The sequence below is a fragment of the Podarcis filfolensis genome (genome assembly GCF_964270895.1).
Source record: "Podarcis filfolensis genome assembly, chromosome: 3".
Taxonomy (NCBI): domain Eukaryota; kingdom Metazoa; phylum Chordata; class Lepidosauria; order Squamata; family Lacertidae; genus Podarcis; species Podarcis filfolensis.
In genome coordinates this window covers 743,341-760,000 of record NC_139606.1, presented here as the reverse complement: position 1 = coordinate 760,000, position 16,660 = coordinate 743,341, and the positions used below count along the sequence as shown (strand labels likewise).

The 16,660-nt window shown below is 43.1% G+C and overlaps 1 protein-coding gene across 3 annotated transcripts in view; it reads right to left on the bottom strand.

Annotated features, from left to right (window-relative positions):
- Window positions 1-6,311: 6,311 nt before the first annotated feature.
- The window catches only part of COL4A1 (collagen type IV alpha 1 chain), a 160,408-nt gene continuing 150,059 nt past the window's right edge, over window positions 6,312-16,660 (bottom strand). For all 3 annotated transcript variants that reach the window (XM_083606370.1, XM_083606369.1, XM_083606371.1), the window contains exons 47-52: window positions 15,834-15,932; window positions 15,232-15,444; window positions 14,238-14,415; window positions 11,342-11,456; window positions 8,550-8,722; window positions 6,312-7,204 (exon numbers count right to left, since the gene is read on the bottom strand). In XM_083606370.1, the coding sequence (XP_083462496.1) occupies window positions 7,123-7,204; window positions 8,550-8,722; window positions 11,342-11,456; window positions 14,238-14,415; window positions 15,232-15,444; window positions 15,834-15,932 (860 nt within the window). In that variant the 3' untranslated portion in view covers window positions 6,312-7,122. The remainder of the gene's footprint in view (window positions 7,205-8,549; window positions 8,723-11,341; window positions 11,457-14,237; window positions 14,416-15,231; window positions 15,445-15,833; window positions 15,933-16,660) is intronic.

Sequence of the window (16,660 nt, the reverse complement as noted above, 5' to 3'; positions counted from 1 at the left end):
AGTTTACAAAAAAAGAAAAAGAAAAAGAAAAAAATACAAAAAAGAGAGAAAAGAAAAGCACAAAAACAATACAATACAGTATATGACCAATACAAACTGAACCTAAATCCATTAAACTAAACACATAAATAAAATAAAACAAAAACAATTTAAAAACATCCCTCCTTTTCCATGCTCTATCCTTCATTCCCTTGTTTCCTCGACTTCTAGTATTTGTTTCAGCAAATCCTTTCCATCTTTCTCTATTTTCTGTCATCTTATAAATAACATATTCTTTGACCTTATTTCCCATTAAGGGTAAATTACTTATATGTACTTAACTCCTTATATCATTTCTGCTAAATCCGTAAAATGTCATTCCATCATTTTTCTAACAGTCATTACTTTAACAATATTTCTAAATAAACACTTTAAATTATCCAGTAATCTTCCACTATCTCCTCTCCCTGGCTTCGGATTCTGCCAGTCCTTTCCATCAGTTCCATCAACCTGGAGTTCCATCAACCTGGAGATCTTATGTCCGAGGCTGTTAAATCTTTTCCAAGTCCCTTCTGCAGATCTTCTTCATATTCTTTGATACTCAGGAGCAAATCTTGAGAAAACTCCAACCTAGCAATGCTTTTATTCCTTCTGAACAGTTCAGCCAAATTTCCATAGTTAAAAGTAAAGTCCATAAAGAATTTCAGGACGTATTTCAGGATTCCTCCAATTCTAGATGCCCCCAAAACTTCAGGCACCTCCCAACCCAAGCCCATGTCCCAAAAGTCAATCAATCCCTGGATAGAGGGATCTTTCCAACTTTCCTTCTTCAATCCAAGCCGGGATCCAAACCTCAAAAATTGACTTTTGCTAGGTTCAATCATGAATGACCTTGATTTGTAATCCTCAACTTGCCTCTGAGAAGTTAAGGGTCCCGCTTGTACAACTTTAAGTTTCACAACAACAACTTTCTCCTTTTCCTCCACCATTTGTCCTGCCAAGGTATGTTCCTGTGCCAACTCCTGAATTGTTTCTGTATTGGTACTCACTTTTTGACTCAAATTAGTCACTTTCTGTTCCAAGTTGTCAATTTTAAATATCGTGTCCTCTGTCTTTTTATGGAGCTGTTCCAGCGAATAATTTATCTTATGTAATACAGTCACAATAGCTTCTCCTATCAACATTTTGAAAAGTCCAAGGTCAGTCTCTGGTTCTCAGAATCTTTATCTTGCAGCTGGAGTTCTCCCTGTTACACTCCTGCAACAGTTTCACATGCTCCCTCTAGAGGGAAACAATTTCCACTTGTAACAATTATTTCAAACACGACTCAAGCAAATAACAATAGCTTCAATTTTCGGTTACTTTTTCCTCCCTTTTTTGAACGCAAAAGAGGACAATGAAAACAGTATCTTTCTTATTTAGCTAACTGTCAAATCCGTTCTGTCAATGAACATTCCCCGAACGTCATCTGGCAACCCTTTTCCAGGTTCAGAGCAGTGGCAATTTAGTTTTCACTCTCACCTGCAGGCACACTAAAACCAAGACTTCCCCCCTCTTCTCCTGCTTCCAAGGGGGGTTATGTGATTTTGTCCGATGGAAATTTAATACTTTGTCAAAAACTTTCAAAGACTTTAGCTTGTGGCGTCTTTGCTTCAGTCTATTTACAAAAGCGGAAGGCGGACTTCCTGTTTAGAACCTTCCCGCTTTGGTGCCAAATTAAAGTATTTCAAGATCCAATTTTCTGTTTTACTCACGGGTTTCCCTGCGAGTGCCAGCTGAATCCCAAGTTCACAGGCTTCTCCCGCCTGTGATTTCAATGGGTCTCCGCCTTCGCCGTGGCGGTCAGACCCTGCTTTTCACGGAGCAAGTTCCTCCCGATCGGAGGAGCTCCGCCATTGCCGGAGGCGCCAACCCGGAAGTCATCAATGAGCCTTCATTTTCAGGTAATGGCCAGGCCACCAATTTATTTTTGCATGTCAGTCAAGAACAGCAGTTTATCAAATTGTATCTGTGTTGAAGTAACTGGGATCTACTGCAGAAAAAAAAGATCTTGCTGGGTATTGTCTAAAATAGCTTGATGTCCAAGGCAGGCCTAAATATGAGTAATGTGTATTAGGTGATGCTGGATGCTGGAATTGAAGGTATGTTCATCAAATTTGCAGATGACACCAAACCGGGAAGGTATCTAATGCAGAATTTGAATTCAAAATGACCTTCACAGATTGGAGAACTGGGCACAAGGTAACAAAATGAATTTCAATAGGGATAAATGTATGTTTTTGTCCTTAGGCAGGAAGAATCAGTTGCACATGTGAAAAGTACACATGACATGAGTCAACAGTATGATGCAGCAACGAAAAAGCTAATACTATTCTAGGCTGCATCTAGGCTAGTGTCCAGATCAGGGGAAGTAATAGTACCGCTCTATTCTGCTTTGGTCAGATCACACCGAGAATACTGTGTCCAGTTTTGGGCATCACAATTTAAGAAGGATGTTGACAAGTTGGAACAAGTGCAGAGTTGGGCAACCAAGATGATCAAGGGCCTTATGAGGAACAGTTGAGGGAATGCTCCAACTACTGCACAATTGCACTCATTTCACAAGCAAGGTGATGCTTAAAATTCTACAAGGCAGGCTTAAGCAGTATGTGGACTGAGAACTCCCAGAAGTGTAAGCTGGATTTCGAAGGGGCAGAGGAACCAGAGACCAAATTGCAAACATGATTATGGAGAAAGCTAGAGAGTTCCAGAAAAACATCTACTTCTGCTTCATTGACTACGCAAAAGCATTTGACTGTGTCAACCACAGCAAACTATAGCAAGTTGTTAAAGAAATGGGAGTGCCTTATCTGTCTCCTGAGAAATCTCTATGTGGGACAAGAAGCTACAGTTAGAATGGAACAACTAATCGGTTCAAAATTGGGAAAGGAGTACGACAAGGCTGTATATTGTCCCCCCCGCTTATTTAACTTATATGCAGAATTCATCATGCGAAAGGCTGGACTGGATGAATCCCAAGCCGGAATTAAGATTGCCAGAAGAGAATCGGAAATAAGAGTCAAAAAAATTAATCCCAGAACCTTTTCAGATCATAACTCCTTGATCATGGAACTACAAAAAGATGGTTTTACGGCCAGTAAAGCGAGATGAGCGCCGCAACCCCAGTCGGTCACGATTTTGTTACAATTTTGTAATATGCAGAGAATAACATTTATAGAGAAACCAGAGATTGGAACTGAGGGAAGTCAGGGTGGGGTAGGGAGGGTGGGTTGTTTTATGGGAGGGAGGGGGAGGGGGAAATGGGGGAAAAATTAAGGATGATATGTTTTCAAATAATATGTTTTGTATAAATTCCTAATAAAATAAAATAAAAAGATTGCCAGAAGAAATATCAACAACCTCAGATATGCAGATACACAACTTTCATGGCAGAAAGTGATGAGGAATTAATGAGGGTGAAAGGGGAGAGCGCAAAATATGGTCTGAAGCTCAACATAAAAAAAACTAAGATCATGGCCACTGGTCCCATCCTGGCAAATAGAAGGGGAAGAAATGGAGGCAGTGAGGGTTTTTACTTTCTTGGGCTCCATGATCACTGCAGATGGTGACAGCAGTCACAAAATTAATAGACACCTGCTTCTTGGGAGAAAAGCAATGAGAAACCTAGACATCATCTTAAAAAGCAGAGACATCACCTTGCCGACCATATAGTTAAAACTATGGTTTAGTGATGTATGGAAGTGAGAGCTGGACCATAAAGAAGGCTGATCACCGAAGAATTGATGCTTTGGAATTATGGTGCTGGAGGAGATTCTTGAGAGTCCCATGGACTGCAAGAAGATCAAACCTTAAGGAAATCAGCCCTGAGTGCTCACTTGGAAGGACAGATCCTGAAACTGAGGCTTTAAGACTTTGGCCACCTCATGAGACGACTCCCTGGAAAAGACCCTGATGTTGGGAAAGATGGAGGGCACAAGGAGAAGGGGATGACAGAGGATAAGAGGACAGTGTTCTTGAAGCTACTAATATGAGTTTGACCAAACTGTAGGAGGCAGTGGAAGACAGGAGTGCCTGGTGTGCTCTGGTCTATGGGGTCACAAAGAGTAGGATACGACCAGTGGCGGAGCTTCATGCTACGGCACGGGGGGGGGGGCGGAGAGAAGGCGGGGGCAGGGCTGGCGCGCGTCCCAGAGGCGGTGCACACATCCTGGGGGGGGGGGGAGCAGCCACAATGGCACCCCACCGGGATCGTGCTGTGCTCTTCCCCCGCATTCCTCTTCTTCTGCCAGTGGACATGACAACTAAACAACAACAACAAGCTTGGAAGAGAAGAGGCTGAGAGGAGATATGATAGCCAACTTCAAATATCTGAATGGCTGTCACATGGAAGAGGGAGCAAGCTTGTTTTCTCCTGTTCTGAAGCATAGGGCTCAAACCAATGGATTTAAGTTATAAGAAATGAGATTCCAACTAAACATCAGGAAGAACCTTTGACAGTAGGAGCTGTCTGATAGTGGAACGGGCTCCCTCAGGAGGTTGCGGACTGTCCTTCCTTGGAGGTTTTTAATCAGAGGTTGGATGGCCCTCTTGTCATGGATGCTTTGCAGGGGGTTGGACTAGATGACCCTTGGGAGCTCTTCCAATTCCGCAATTTTTCAGTTCTATCATTCTGTGACTTAAAACGTCCCTAAGAGAAGTGCATGCAAGTGTGCTGGCAATCAGAGACACAAACACTGTCCTGTGTTCAAGGGTGCCAGCTTGAATAAAATATGGGGTGCGGAGCCAACTAGTCTCTTTTGCAACATTGGTCAGTGTATGCTAGTATTTATAAGATTGTGTACTTCATTCAATTTTAGATCTACATAGATTCTCATTTACCCATTTGTAAAAAAAAAAAAAAAAAAACCACAGGCACCACAGGCACACACCATGCAGTTGGTTTTTTCCATTCTCTTTAGTTCAGATTGTACCTTGTGAAGTGATGGAATCAGAATTCTCTGTGCTGAATGTACACTGTATGATTCTGCATTATCCCTCAAAACAATATCAACAGTGTCCCATTGGATTTGGATTTGATATCCCGCTTTATCACTACCCTAAGGCGTCTCAAAGTGGCTAACATTCTCCTTTCCCTTCCTCCCCCACAACAAACATTCTGTGAGGTGAGTGGGGCTGAGAGACTTCAGAGAAGTGTGACTGGCCCAAGGTCACCCAGCAGCTGCATGTGGAGATGCAAACCCAGTTTCCCAGATTACGAGTCTATCGCTCTTAACCACTACACCACACTGGCTCTCTCATTCTTTTCCCAATACATCCTCAATATGAACTATATTCCCACAAGGTTCATCATGGCAGCTACACTGTGGCTGAGGTTATCTGTTTTTGACCCTCTAATCACATGAAATCACTATGAAATGGAAGGTTTTTTTAAAAAAATATTGCATGTTTCTGCAGAGAATTCTTCCACAGAGGTCAAGGTACCTCCAGGTTTCAACACAGAGGTTGGCTCAAGGCAAATATACTGTATATTGCTTCTGATTTTACAGTACTGTCACATCAGCACCTGAATCAGTTTTTAAATCTATGGGCTTGTCGCCAATCTCCATATTGGCTCAGTATCAACACAAACAACAAATCCCAGAAAAGGTGGATTAGAACTGTCATTTGTCACTTTGTTGTACTATCTTAGTGTTCAAGTTTTTTTTAAACTTGTGGCATTGGACTCTTCTGGTTGGGCATCTCTCCCCACCCCTGGGCTGTGTTTTTAGTGAACTGAGAAAGAGCTGAACTTGCTTAATCCAACCTGCTTTGGAAAGTTTATTATTAAGCGCTTTTTGTAGATGGGTATTTTTTCCTGCTAGGATTCTGTGTACTGGAGACCTTCAGGTTGCTTTCTGGCAATTTCTGCTTGCTGTTCTGAGGTTTAACAAGAGAGGAACCATGGATCCCAGGACATTCCCGGATCAGAAGCTGGTGTGGCTTCTTTAAATTTGTGGTGTCCCAGTAAAAGTGGGACAGTTAAGCAGTTATGATCTTGGAGTCCCTTCTCTTTGAGTACTTCTGACCTTGGGGGTCTCACCCAGTAGCTACTTAAGCTTTTGAATTCAGTCTTAAGGTCCAGAGTGTGTGTCCAACTGCACTCAGCTTTCCTTTGCCTCTGTATCATGAAACCCAGGAGGATGTGATCACTTCCTCCTAAGTTTCCCAGAACTTCTACTTCATTGAATCAATAGGTAAGCAACTTTTCTTTGGTACCTGTTCTTTCCTATACCTGAAATATCTGAAATAAAAAAAGACCTGACTTTGTATGTATTAAAACCAAGAGACCATTGTTTTTTTTTAAACAAATAGCTTTATTACAAATTATATTTTTTATGAAGTACACAGTCAAGTAAGTTTCCTATAAGGCCTTTAAAAATTATGTTGGCTTGATTATAATGATGCAATCTATTTTAGACATAAATGTCTAAAATATCAGCATATTTTATAGAAACCCAATAAATAAATACATCGGACCATTTTGCATTCCACAGGAAAACAACAAAAATGCAGTATAGAACATGAGGGCATGTTCATTTCATTGATCAGCAAGAATTATGTTTCTTCTTGCATGCAGGCTCCTTAATGCCATACACAATTCAGCCAAGAGAAAATGTTTGTATGTCAGTACCCTCTGTTATGTCAATAAGGAATATTGGTGTTCTCTTTCCCCAGAACTCTTCTTTACATTAGTATTAATTTGTACAACAACCTTAAGTATATAATAAAGAGCCTGAGAATTCAAGATAGAATGAAGTAATCCTATATATCTAATGCACAGAAATTGAAAAGGGGCATTTACACACCTGAGGCAGAGCTGTACTCCTCTTAGCACCTTTGGTTTTTTGGGGTGGGGGAAGATTTAGAGTATCAGTGCATCACATTCATTTATAAGATAATGTTTATTCAAAAGTGACATTTGAAGTGTATCATCTTCATCTTCAGCAATTAAAGAGCCAAGAAGTAGAGTTTAGTTAGGCAGGTTCCTGTAAGGCACTTGACAGTTTTCATGCTGGGTGACAATGAGGTACATAGGATATATGCCTAAGCTTCACGCTGTTAACACAATAGCACCATATTGTGATATTAGGTACAACTGGAATCTCATGTTCTTCTCATACATACTTGGCAACGGCTAACATTTGAGTGTAGATCTCCTGCTTTTAGTGTGGAAGGAGTAGGTTTCCTGAAAATTAAAAACAAAAAAGCTAAAAGTGACCAGTGAAGAAAATTGTTTTGAAGGAATAGTGTGTCCAACTCAGCTCACATACTGAAACTGTCAGATCATAACTTTCTACAATTAACAGAAATTAATGAGCTTAACCTCTGCCTCCTTCTTAAAGCCAGTTCTTAAATTGTAGGAATTCCTACTCCTATAGGATTGATTCCCATACTATTCCTTGATACTGTCCTTGAAAGTAAATCACAATGTTGATCCCTCTGACATAGCTTCCTGTGTTCAAAGTACAATACAGTGGTACCTCGGGTTAAGTACTTAATTCATTCTGGAGGTCCGTACTTAACCTGAAACTGTTTTTAACCTGAAGCACCACTTTAGCTAATGGGGCCTCCTGCTGCTGCTGTGCCGCCGCTGCACAATTTCTGTTCTCATCCTGAAGCAAAGTTCTTAACCTGAGGTAATATTTCTGGGTTAGCGGAGTCTGTAACCTGAAGTGTATGTAACCTGAAGCGTATGTAACCCAAGTACCACTGTATTTAAGTTATCACATGGAAGCAGAACATGAAAGAACTACAGTGGTACCTCAGGTTACAGGTGCTTCAGGTTACAGACACTTCAGATTATAGACTCTGCTAACCCAGAAATAGTACCTCGGGTTAAGAACTTTGCTTCAGGATGAGAACAGAAATTGCGCGGCAGCAGCGGGAGGCCCCTCAGCACTGGGCACATTTTTTTGAGGGGGTGTGACCATGGGCCCCCACAATACGCTCTCTCATTAGGCATGTGAGGGAGCTGCAGAGACAGCTTCCCTGCATGACAGCTCAATGCTGCTAGCTCAACTGGGCTGCTAGCTCCTCAACTGGGCTGCGGTGTGCAAGTGAACTCCACATGCTGTTTTGTGAGGCGAGCCACAGCGGGCTCCCTCGGCTTCCATCCTCTTTGGGGGTGTGCCCCAGGCACCTGCTCGGGCAGTGGAGCATATACTCCTCTGCTGCTATCTGAGCACACTTCTGTTCCTGACCCATAACTGGCTGTAATGCACTTCTTCTCTAGGCTGAATCTGTATCAGGTCCAAAGTAATAGTTTGACCAAAATATGCATTAAAGCATGTAGACAACTTGTATCTGAACTGTGAATTGGGATCTCAATTGCAGTGGGAATCTGATTGATAGAACCTGGTCAGGTAGAAGCACAACAGAAACAAACCAAAAAAAGGGACCAAAAAGGCAAAGTAAGTTCACTCTGTCACATCTAGTCACATTAATTTTAACTATTTAAAAAGCTGCATTCAAAATGCATTTTTTATATCCTTGGGCAGGTATTGTCAATGCAGAAGATGTTCCCAACTTACTTGAACATTTCATTTCTCTCAATAGTGGCAAGCCAGAAGCTGTAAGCATTTGCATAATAATTGCAGGTGCCCTTGCCGTGGCATTCTATGAAGGGAGCACTGCGGAATTCTTCCAGACAGGAACCTGGAGATGCCAGAGCTTGCCCTGAGCCTTCTGCACCAGCACTGGTGTGCTGCCAAAAATACAGGTCATGCATCAGTTGATAAGAATAAATTATTGTTTTTAGTTACATATAATTCAACAGTACATTTAGTATTTAATAACAATTCAGTGGGGTAAATAACTGTTATTGGTATTCTACAGATGGGACTAGAAGTTGAAAAATAGTTAGTAAAGGTAAAGGTAAAGGGACCCCTGACCATTAGGTCCAGTCGTGGCCGACTCTGGGGTTGCAGCGCTCATCTCGCTATATTGGCCGAGGGAACCGGCGTACAGCTTCCAGGTCATGTGGCCAGCATGATTAAACCGCTTCTGGCGAACCAGAGCAACCACGGAAACGCTGTTTACCTTCCCGCTGGAGCGGTACCTATTTATCTACTTGCACTTTGACATGGTTTTGAACTGCTAGGTTGGCAGCAGCAGGGACCGAGCAACTGGAGCTTACCCCGTCACAGGGATTCGAACCGCTGACCTTCTGATCAGCAAGCCCTAGGCTCAGTGGTTTAAAATGGTTTACCAATTTAGATGTTACATTTAAATTATGGACACAAGAAATGCAAAAATAGTTTGTGTATCTGATGCATCAGGTGAAGTGGACTCTAGTCTCTGAAAATTTATATTATAATAAAATTTGTTCATCTTTCAGATGCCACAAAGCTTATTGCTGACTCTGAACAATGACTTACAGTACATCCTATACCTGGGGGCCGGATGCAGCCCAATCGCCTTCTCAATCCGGCCTGTGGACGGTTAGGGAACCAGTATAAACATACTGGTTATATGAATAGAATGTGTCCTTTTATTTAAAATGCATCTCTGGGTTATTTGTGGGGCATAGGAATTCATTCATTCATTTATTTTTTCAAAATATAGTCTGGCCCACCACATGGTCTGAGGGACGGTGGATCGGCTCACAGCTGAAAAAGGTTGCTGACCCTTGTCCTATACAGATACCACAATGGTTGATGTCACAATCTTTTCTGATATGAACCTACTAGCCGAGCCCTCCATGTGCCACCTCTGAGGGACATTTTGAAAAAGCTGACAAGGGATTTATGAAACCCTTCCCCAGTGAGGCCTGCCAATGTCACCAGGTGAAAATCTCCCTCTGTTCCAAAGCATGCAATGGCATGTGATGGGCTGCTGTTGTTTTTCTTACTGATCATAAATGCTTTGATTTGTTTTTTAGTTGTTCATGCTGCCAGTTTTTATTTTGCTTATAGGGTGTGTACTTTTAGTATTATATGGATTCATGTTGATTTCTCCTTGGTTTTATATCTTGATAAGTTGGTCCATTTTTGAGAAGGAGACTCCAAAATTTAATAAATAACAATAAAATACAATAAATTTTACCTAGAAAAAAGTACCACTATGTTCAAATTAGGCTTACCCTGTATTAAATGTGCAACCACAAAAGCACATGGTCTCATAGCCCAGGTTTTACCATCCACCCCACTGGCTATCAAATAGTCCTTCATTAAAGGTACATTTTAAGATAATTCTGTGGCTGCTTTAAGTGTCTACACAAACCCATCCAGCACAAGCTACTCTCCCGGAGACTGGAACCACCCACCATGGAAACCAGGATCAGGATACCAATGACACTTTGACTCAAAATGTCTAATGACTCCTCCCAGTGGTGAACAGCACTGAGGACAAGATTGTGCTCTATGACATCATAAGACTGAAGCAATCTCCCAATACTGTTCTCTGGACACAGCTGTGCAAGCAGGAGTGGAAAAACTGTGAAAGAGTGCTCTTAATAACCCACAGAGCCAGTCCAGGAGTCATGACCAGGATATCGGGGTCAATGCTATCAAAAGTTGATGAGAGAACCAGAACCAGAGTCCCACTCTTCCCATTCCAGTCTCAGTACAAGGGTGACCAAGGCTTACCAAGGTATAGTCCTCAAATTGTGCATGCACCCAGACTGGAATTGATCCATATCCGCTTAGTTATTTGTTCTGTCCTACATTTCATGCATTTCAAGGGCTTTATATATTTGCATTTTTAAAATATTGTCATAAAGTTAATGTGTGTGTGCGGGAGGGTGTTGTTGGATCAACTCTATTGATTTGTCTGCTGTTTGCGGGGGTGGGGGTGGTTAGGACATTGTCTTGTTGTGGCACATGTGTGATAAAGGCTACACCAGGGTGAAGGCGTCCTCCTTTGTCCCTGTGCAAGTTTGAGTTTATTGGTTAGCTGCTTTACTCTTTGTGTTGTCACAATCAATGCAGTGGCATCTGCAACAATACAGCACTTAATGGGGATAGGCACAATTGTTGTTGCCCTCTAAGGTAAATTCTGAAACCCAGTTTAGTTTCACTACACATCTTGCCCCAGATCTTAAATTCCAAGCATTGTTGTGGCAGGGTAACCAGGCAGAAGTGTGGATAAACTCATAAAATCAGAGTCCATTCAATTTATTCCCTAAGAAATGGCAGCTAGCATGGTCACCAGGGTCACCCTGAAGAAATCTGGACAGCTAGACAAGCAAAAATAGAACTTTAAAAGGTAACTTGCTCATATGTCTTAAAAAGAATGGGTTCTTTTTAGATTGTGTGAAAATGAATGGAACATGGACTAGTAGAAATAGAATTAAATGCATTCAGGTATAACTTGGAGCACTTACCATCACAAAGGAGTAGCCTATCCACAGTGATCTCCATCCTTCTGGACATGGTGGAATTTGAATTGTTTGACTGTGAACTGCCATCACCATTGCAGAAGCTTCACATACAGCACACCTGAGAAAAGTATAATGCAAAGTTGAAAAAATACATATAGATTGAATACCCTCCAGTCCTCCCTTTTACTGCGTTATTCATCACAACAGCTCCCTGCCTTGGAGGCATTGCCCACCTGGCCTGGGAGTACAGGGCTTTAACTGACTCCAGCTACAAAGGCTGAGGCAGCAGAACAAACTATTGAGTTGGTGTATTGTTTAGGGCAGGATGGTCCAGCATGTGGCCCATGGGTGATGACCCTCCCTCCTGCTAATTCCCCCTCCCCTCCAGCTCCCAAGTGCCAGTCAGATCAAAGATGGCGAAACTTCTGCTCACCAATGACTCTAGCATGGGCAAAACCTGCTTGCACTTCCGCTTCAGTGAGGATGTCTTCAACACTACCTTCATCTCCACCACTGGTGAAGCGAGGCTCAGGGTGGTGGCCTTGACCTCCTCCTGAGGGATGCTTCTTCAGGCAGATGCCTCTGATGGAGAGGCAGAGGGTGGCATTCCTCACCCCCCCTTGAGCATATCCAGCTGGGATGAGGGGGCCATGAGGGGGCAAGTCGAGTTTCAATTTCCCTATTTCTTGCCCCACTATCTTGTCCCTCGGACCGGTTTTTGGTTTTGGATTTTAAAGGGGGAGGGGTGTTGTTCATGTGACATTCTTTCTTTCCTCTGACTTCACCTCTTTCCTCTGACTTTACCTCCACCCCCCCATCATGTTGTGTTTGGGGAGAAATGGGCAGGGTGGAGTTACATTTGGGAGGGGCCACCAAGGCATTTACCCAGAGCAGAGGGCATGAGAGGAGGGGGTTCCGCACAAGTCTTTAGCCCATGATGTGGGTCTCTTCTCTTCCTCTCCTCTCCTGCTTTCCTTCATGGCTTTGGTGCGCTCACACATCTACCCCCCTGCCCAATTCGTTCATTAGGCACATATGTTGCCTCCCTCAAATGTCATCTTGGCCCCTAACTGGGGTGAGGGAGGGTGGATATGCACTTACAAGCAGGACATGAAGGCAACACAGTGTTTGCTGTGAGAGAGCAAATCTCTATCCACTTTCTCTTGACAATCTTGTATTAGCTGATACACCTCTACTGTCTCTTCTCTTAATTTGCCTTTTTTATAAACTAAAAAATTTCATATGTTGCAACCTTTCCGTTTTCTTTCCTATTTTCCAGCTCCATTGGTGGTGGTGTATGCATTGATGTGCATACATCTGTTTGTGTACTGAATTTGTTTAATAAATAAATGTATTAAATCTATGAACAGTGCATTTAATTATATAATTGTGTATATTAAATAATATTAACTATATTGCCAACACTTTATGATATGGACTCCCTGGTCCTGACTGGGGTAACTGTGCCCCTGAAGGACCAGGTGCGCAGTCTGGGAGTCATTTTGGACTCACAGCTGTCCATTGAGGCGCAGGTCAATTCTGTATCCAGGGCAGCTGTCTACCAGCTCCATCTGGTACGCAGGCCCTACCTGCCTGCGGACTGTCTCGCTAGAGTGGTGCATGCTCTGCGTGGGGTTCTACGTGGGGCTACCGTTGAAGGTGACCCAGAAACTACAACTAATTCAGAATGCGGCAGCTAGACTGGTGACTGGGGGTGGCCGCCGAGATCACTGGTCCTGAAATACTTACATTGGCTCCCAATACATTTCTGAGCACAATTCAAAGTGTTGAAAGCCCTTGAAAGCCCTAAACGGCCTCAGACCAGTAAACCTGAAGGAGTGTCTCCACCTCCATCGTTCAGCCTGGACACAGGTCCAGCTCCCAGGGCCTTCTGGCAGCTCCCTCACTGTGAGAAGTTACAGGTAACCAGGCAGAGGGCCTTCTCAATAATGGCACCCACCCTGTGGAACTCCTTCCCATCAGATGTCAAGGAAATAAACAACTATCTGACTTTTAGAAGACACCTGAAGGCATCCCTGTTTAGGGAAGTTTTTAATGTTTGATGTTTTATTGTATTTTTAATATTTTGTTGAAAGCCGCTGAGAGTGGTTGGGGAAACCCAGCCAGATGGGTGGGTTATAAATAACAACAACAACAACAACAACAACAACAACAACAACAACAACAAGTCCAGACTCAGAGGCAGAAGCAGAGGCTGGAGAGGAAGGGGGGCAAGAAACAGGGATGGCAGGCAGGCTGCAAGGGGGTCTCCCCCTCCTGCTGTGACCAGCTCATTTCCCAGGACCAGAAGAGGTATGAAGAGGGCAGAGCAGAAACAGCAGTGTCAGCGAAGTCTCAGATTGCTTGGGAAGGACCCTGGGGAAGAGGAGACTTAGGCAACTGTGGGAAGATGGGGACCTTCAGTCCTCACAACTGCCTCACGGAGGTGTTTCTTTGAATAAAGAGTTAACTTCACTGACACCATGAAGAGGTGCCTCTGATACCCGAGTTAGCCAGAAGCTCACATAGGATGGGGGGGGGGGTTGCGGAGAGAAGCTGCCCGTGTCCTTTCATCCTACTGCGCTGAGCATACTGGGGAAAATATAGTGTGCTCCACCAGTGGACTGGAGGAAGAAAGTTTCCCCTCAGGGTTGCAAGGCTATGATAGGATTCCTGGCTGGCAACTCTACTCTGCTCCACCTGTCTTGCCCTGATTTTTCTATCCCTCTCTGAGCAACAATCCACCTGCCATCCACATATCCTCAGCCTGAACATCTTGATAGCAAGGGAGCTCCTTTCAACTGCTCTAGAATACATTTCTCAAATTGTGTTGCAATGTCTGGAGAAATGCAAAATCTTCATACAGGAATTTGTAAATATAAAATTTCTCAATGCTTACCGACTGATGAAAGGCCTGATGTTGTCTCCTGTAATAGGAGCCATACTCATTGGCATTGGCTCAGGGGTAGATAACCAGTAAGAATAATCATTCCTTGAGGCAAAATTGCATACACTGTTAATGTTGCAGAACAGGAAAGGCATTGTGCTGAATTTACGTAGACAGCTCCCAGCTGTGCCTAAAATAGCAAAAATAAATGACTGATTTTTCTACAAAAAAATGGTTTTCTACGAAACCAAAGCAATTTATACAAGGCTAGAGAACTATGGTCAGGATTCAGCTAATGAGCCCTATAAGGACTGCGCAAGGATTTCTGCATAGACATGGATCTTCCTCTCCATGTCACTCTGAAATTGCAGGGAGAACCTGCAGAACAGCACACAGGTGGAGAAGAGGGAAGGTTGGGGATTGTGGGCTAAAATGCCATTCCTAAAAACTGATGAAAAAATGCTTGGGCTTTTGAAGCATCAAACAACTGGGCACAGCTGCTCTGCTTGTGAGGTGAGGCTTAAGGTGGCTGTTCACAGGTGGACCCTGCCTGTTCACTCCAATAAGTGGCAAAATGCCCTTCAGAGCCACATGAAAATGTCTTCAGCTGTCCAATAGATTTACAATTATTATGAAGTTTTAATTTTGGTTAAAGAAAAGAAAATAATTTTAGGTTTTCACATTTTCCAAGTTATTCTTTAAAATAATGAATTAAAATGTTACAATCTGTGAATCTACGCAGTGCAGTGGGGGGTGAACAAGTACAGGAAGAATGCAGGTTCAAGTGACAGGTTAAGACTTCCCCAAACAGCCCAGGATCCCATTTATCAAGACTGGCTTTTTGAGGCAGAAAGGAGCTTAATGGCACCTTTTAGATGCTGCAGCAGTTGACAAAACTAAATTGTCCACTACAATTTTACTTGATTTAGGGAAGGCAATTGCGACAAAGGTGTCTTTCTCTAATGTAATACGCTCAATTGACTCAATTTGTTTTGTGCTCTCTTACCCAAGTCCTGACCATGAGCCCGTTCGTTTCCTTGTACATAAAGCAAAGAATACCCGTGGAACATCAGTCTTGTTCCAGATGGGCATGTTGGCTCCTCTGTGCTTTGGCTGTGCCTGGTCACAAGGAAACCGTGAGCTACAGAGGGACTCCCTGGTGGACCCATTGACCCTGGCATGCCTTCAGGACCAGGTGGGCCAGGAAAGCCTCTAGGACCTGCAAGATAAAAATTGTATATCTAAGATAGTTCACTGACAGTTAATTCGTTTGCACCTCACACAGAGCCAAGCCATGGCTGAGCATGGAAACAATGGGACACATTTAAAAGTAAACATACATGGATTGGCATTGTTTGTGTTACACAGCGGTAAATCTAAACACACTTACCTGGGAATAAGTACCACTGGGACTCACTTTTGAATAATGTGCCTTTAAATAATAAATCAAGAATTGCTCTTGACTTACTGAAGCCTCTATTAAACTCCTTAGGACTTGGCACTGGACTACATACAGAACATAGCAACCCAGAAAGATGGGTGGGGTATAAATAATAAAATTATTATTAATTATTATTATTATTAGCAATGGAAGAAGATTGGACTTGCCTGGAGGACCAGCAGGACCAGTTTCTCCTTTCTGACCTGGCATTCCATCAAATCCCGGAGTGCCTGGGAGACCAGTCACACCCACAGGTCCCGTTACACCTGTTGAAATAAGGATGTGTCATTACAGTGGATTTATGGAGTCACTATCATTTGAAATTCCCAGTAGTGATGTATGGAAGTGAGAGCTGGACCATAAAGAAGGCTGATCGCCGAAGAATGGATGCTTTTGAATTATGGTGCTGGAGGAGACTCTTGAGAGTCCCATGGACTGCAAAAAGATCAAATGTATCCATTCTTAAGGAAATCAGCCCTGAGTGCTCACTGGAAGGACAGGTCCTGAAGCTGAGGCTCCAGTACTTTGGCCACCTCATGAGAAGAGAAGACTCCCTGGAAAAGACCCTGATGTTGGGAAAGATGGAGGGCACAAGGAGAAGGGGACGACAGAGGACGAGATGGTTGGACAGTGTTCTTGAAGCTACCAGCATGAGTCTGACCAAACTGCGGGAGGCAGTGAAAAACAGGAGTGCCTGGCGTGCTCTGGTCCATGGGGTCACGAAGAGTCGGACACGACTAAATGACTAAACAACAACAAATCATTTGAAATAAGATGTACAATGGGCAAATCAGTATTCTAAACACCTGGGGAGCAGCTTCCAAGGGTGTGCAGGGAATCACTACATCAGTAGTGGGATCTGGATCCAGCCAGTGGAGTGGATACTTATCTCCCCTACCCACCATGGGCCTGTTTTTACCCACATCCTATTTTCACTTCTTTATATACTTTGTGGTACTAAAAAGGTAAAGGACCTTTTTAGTGTAGGGTGTAG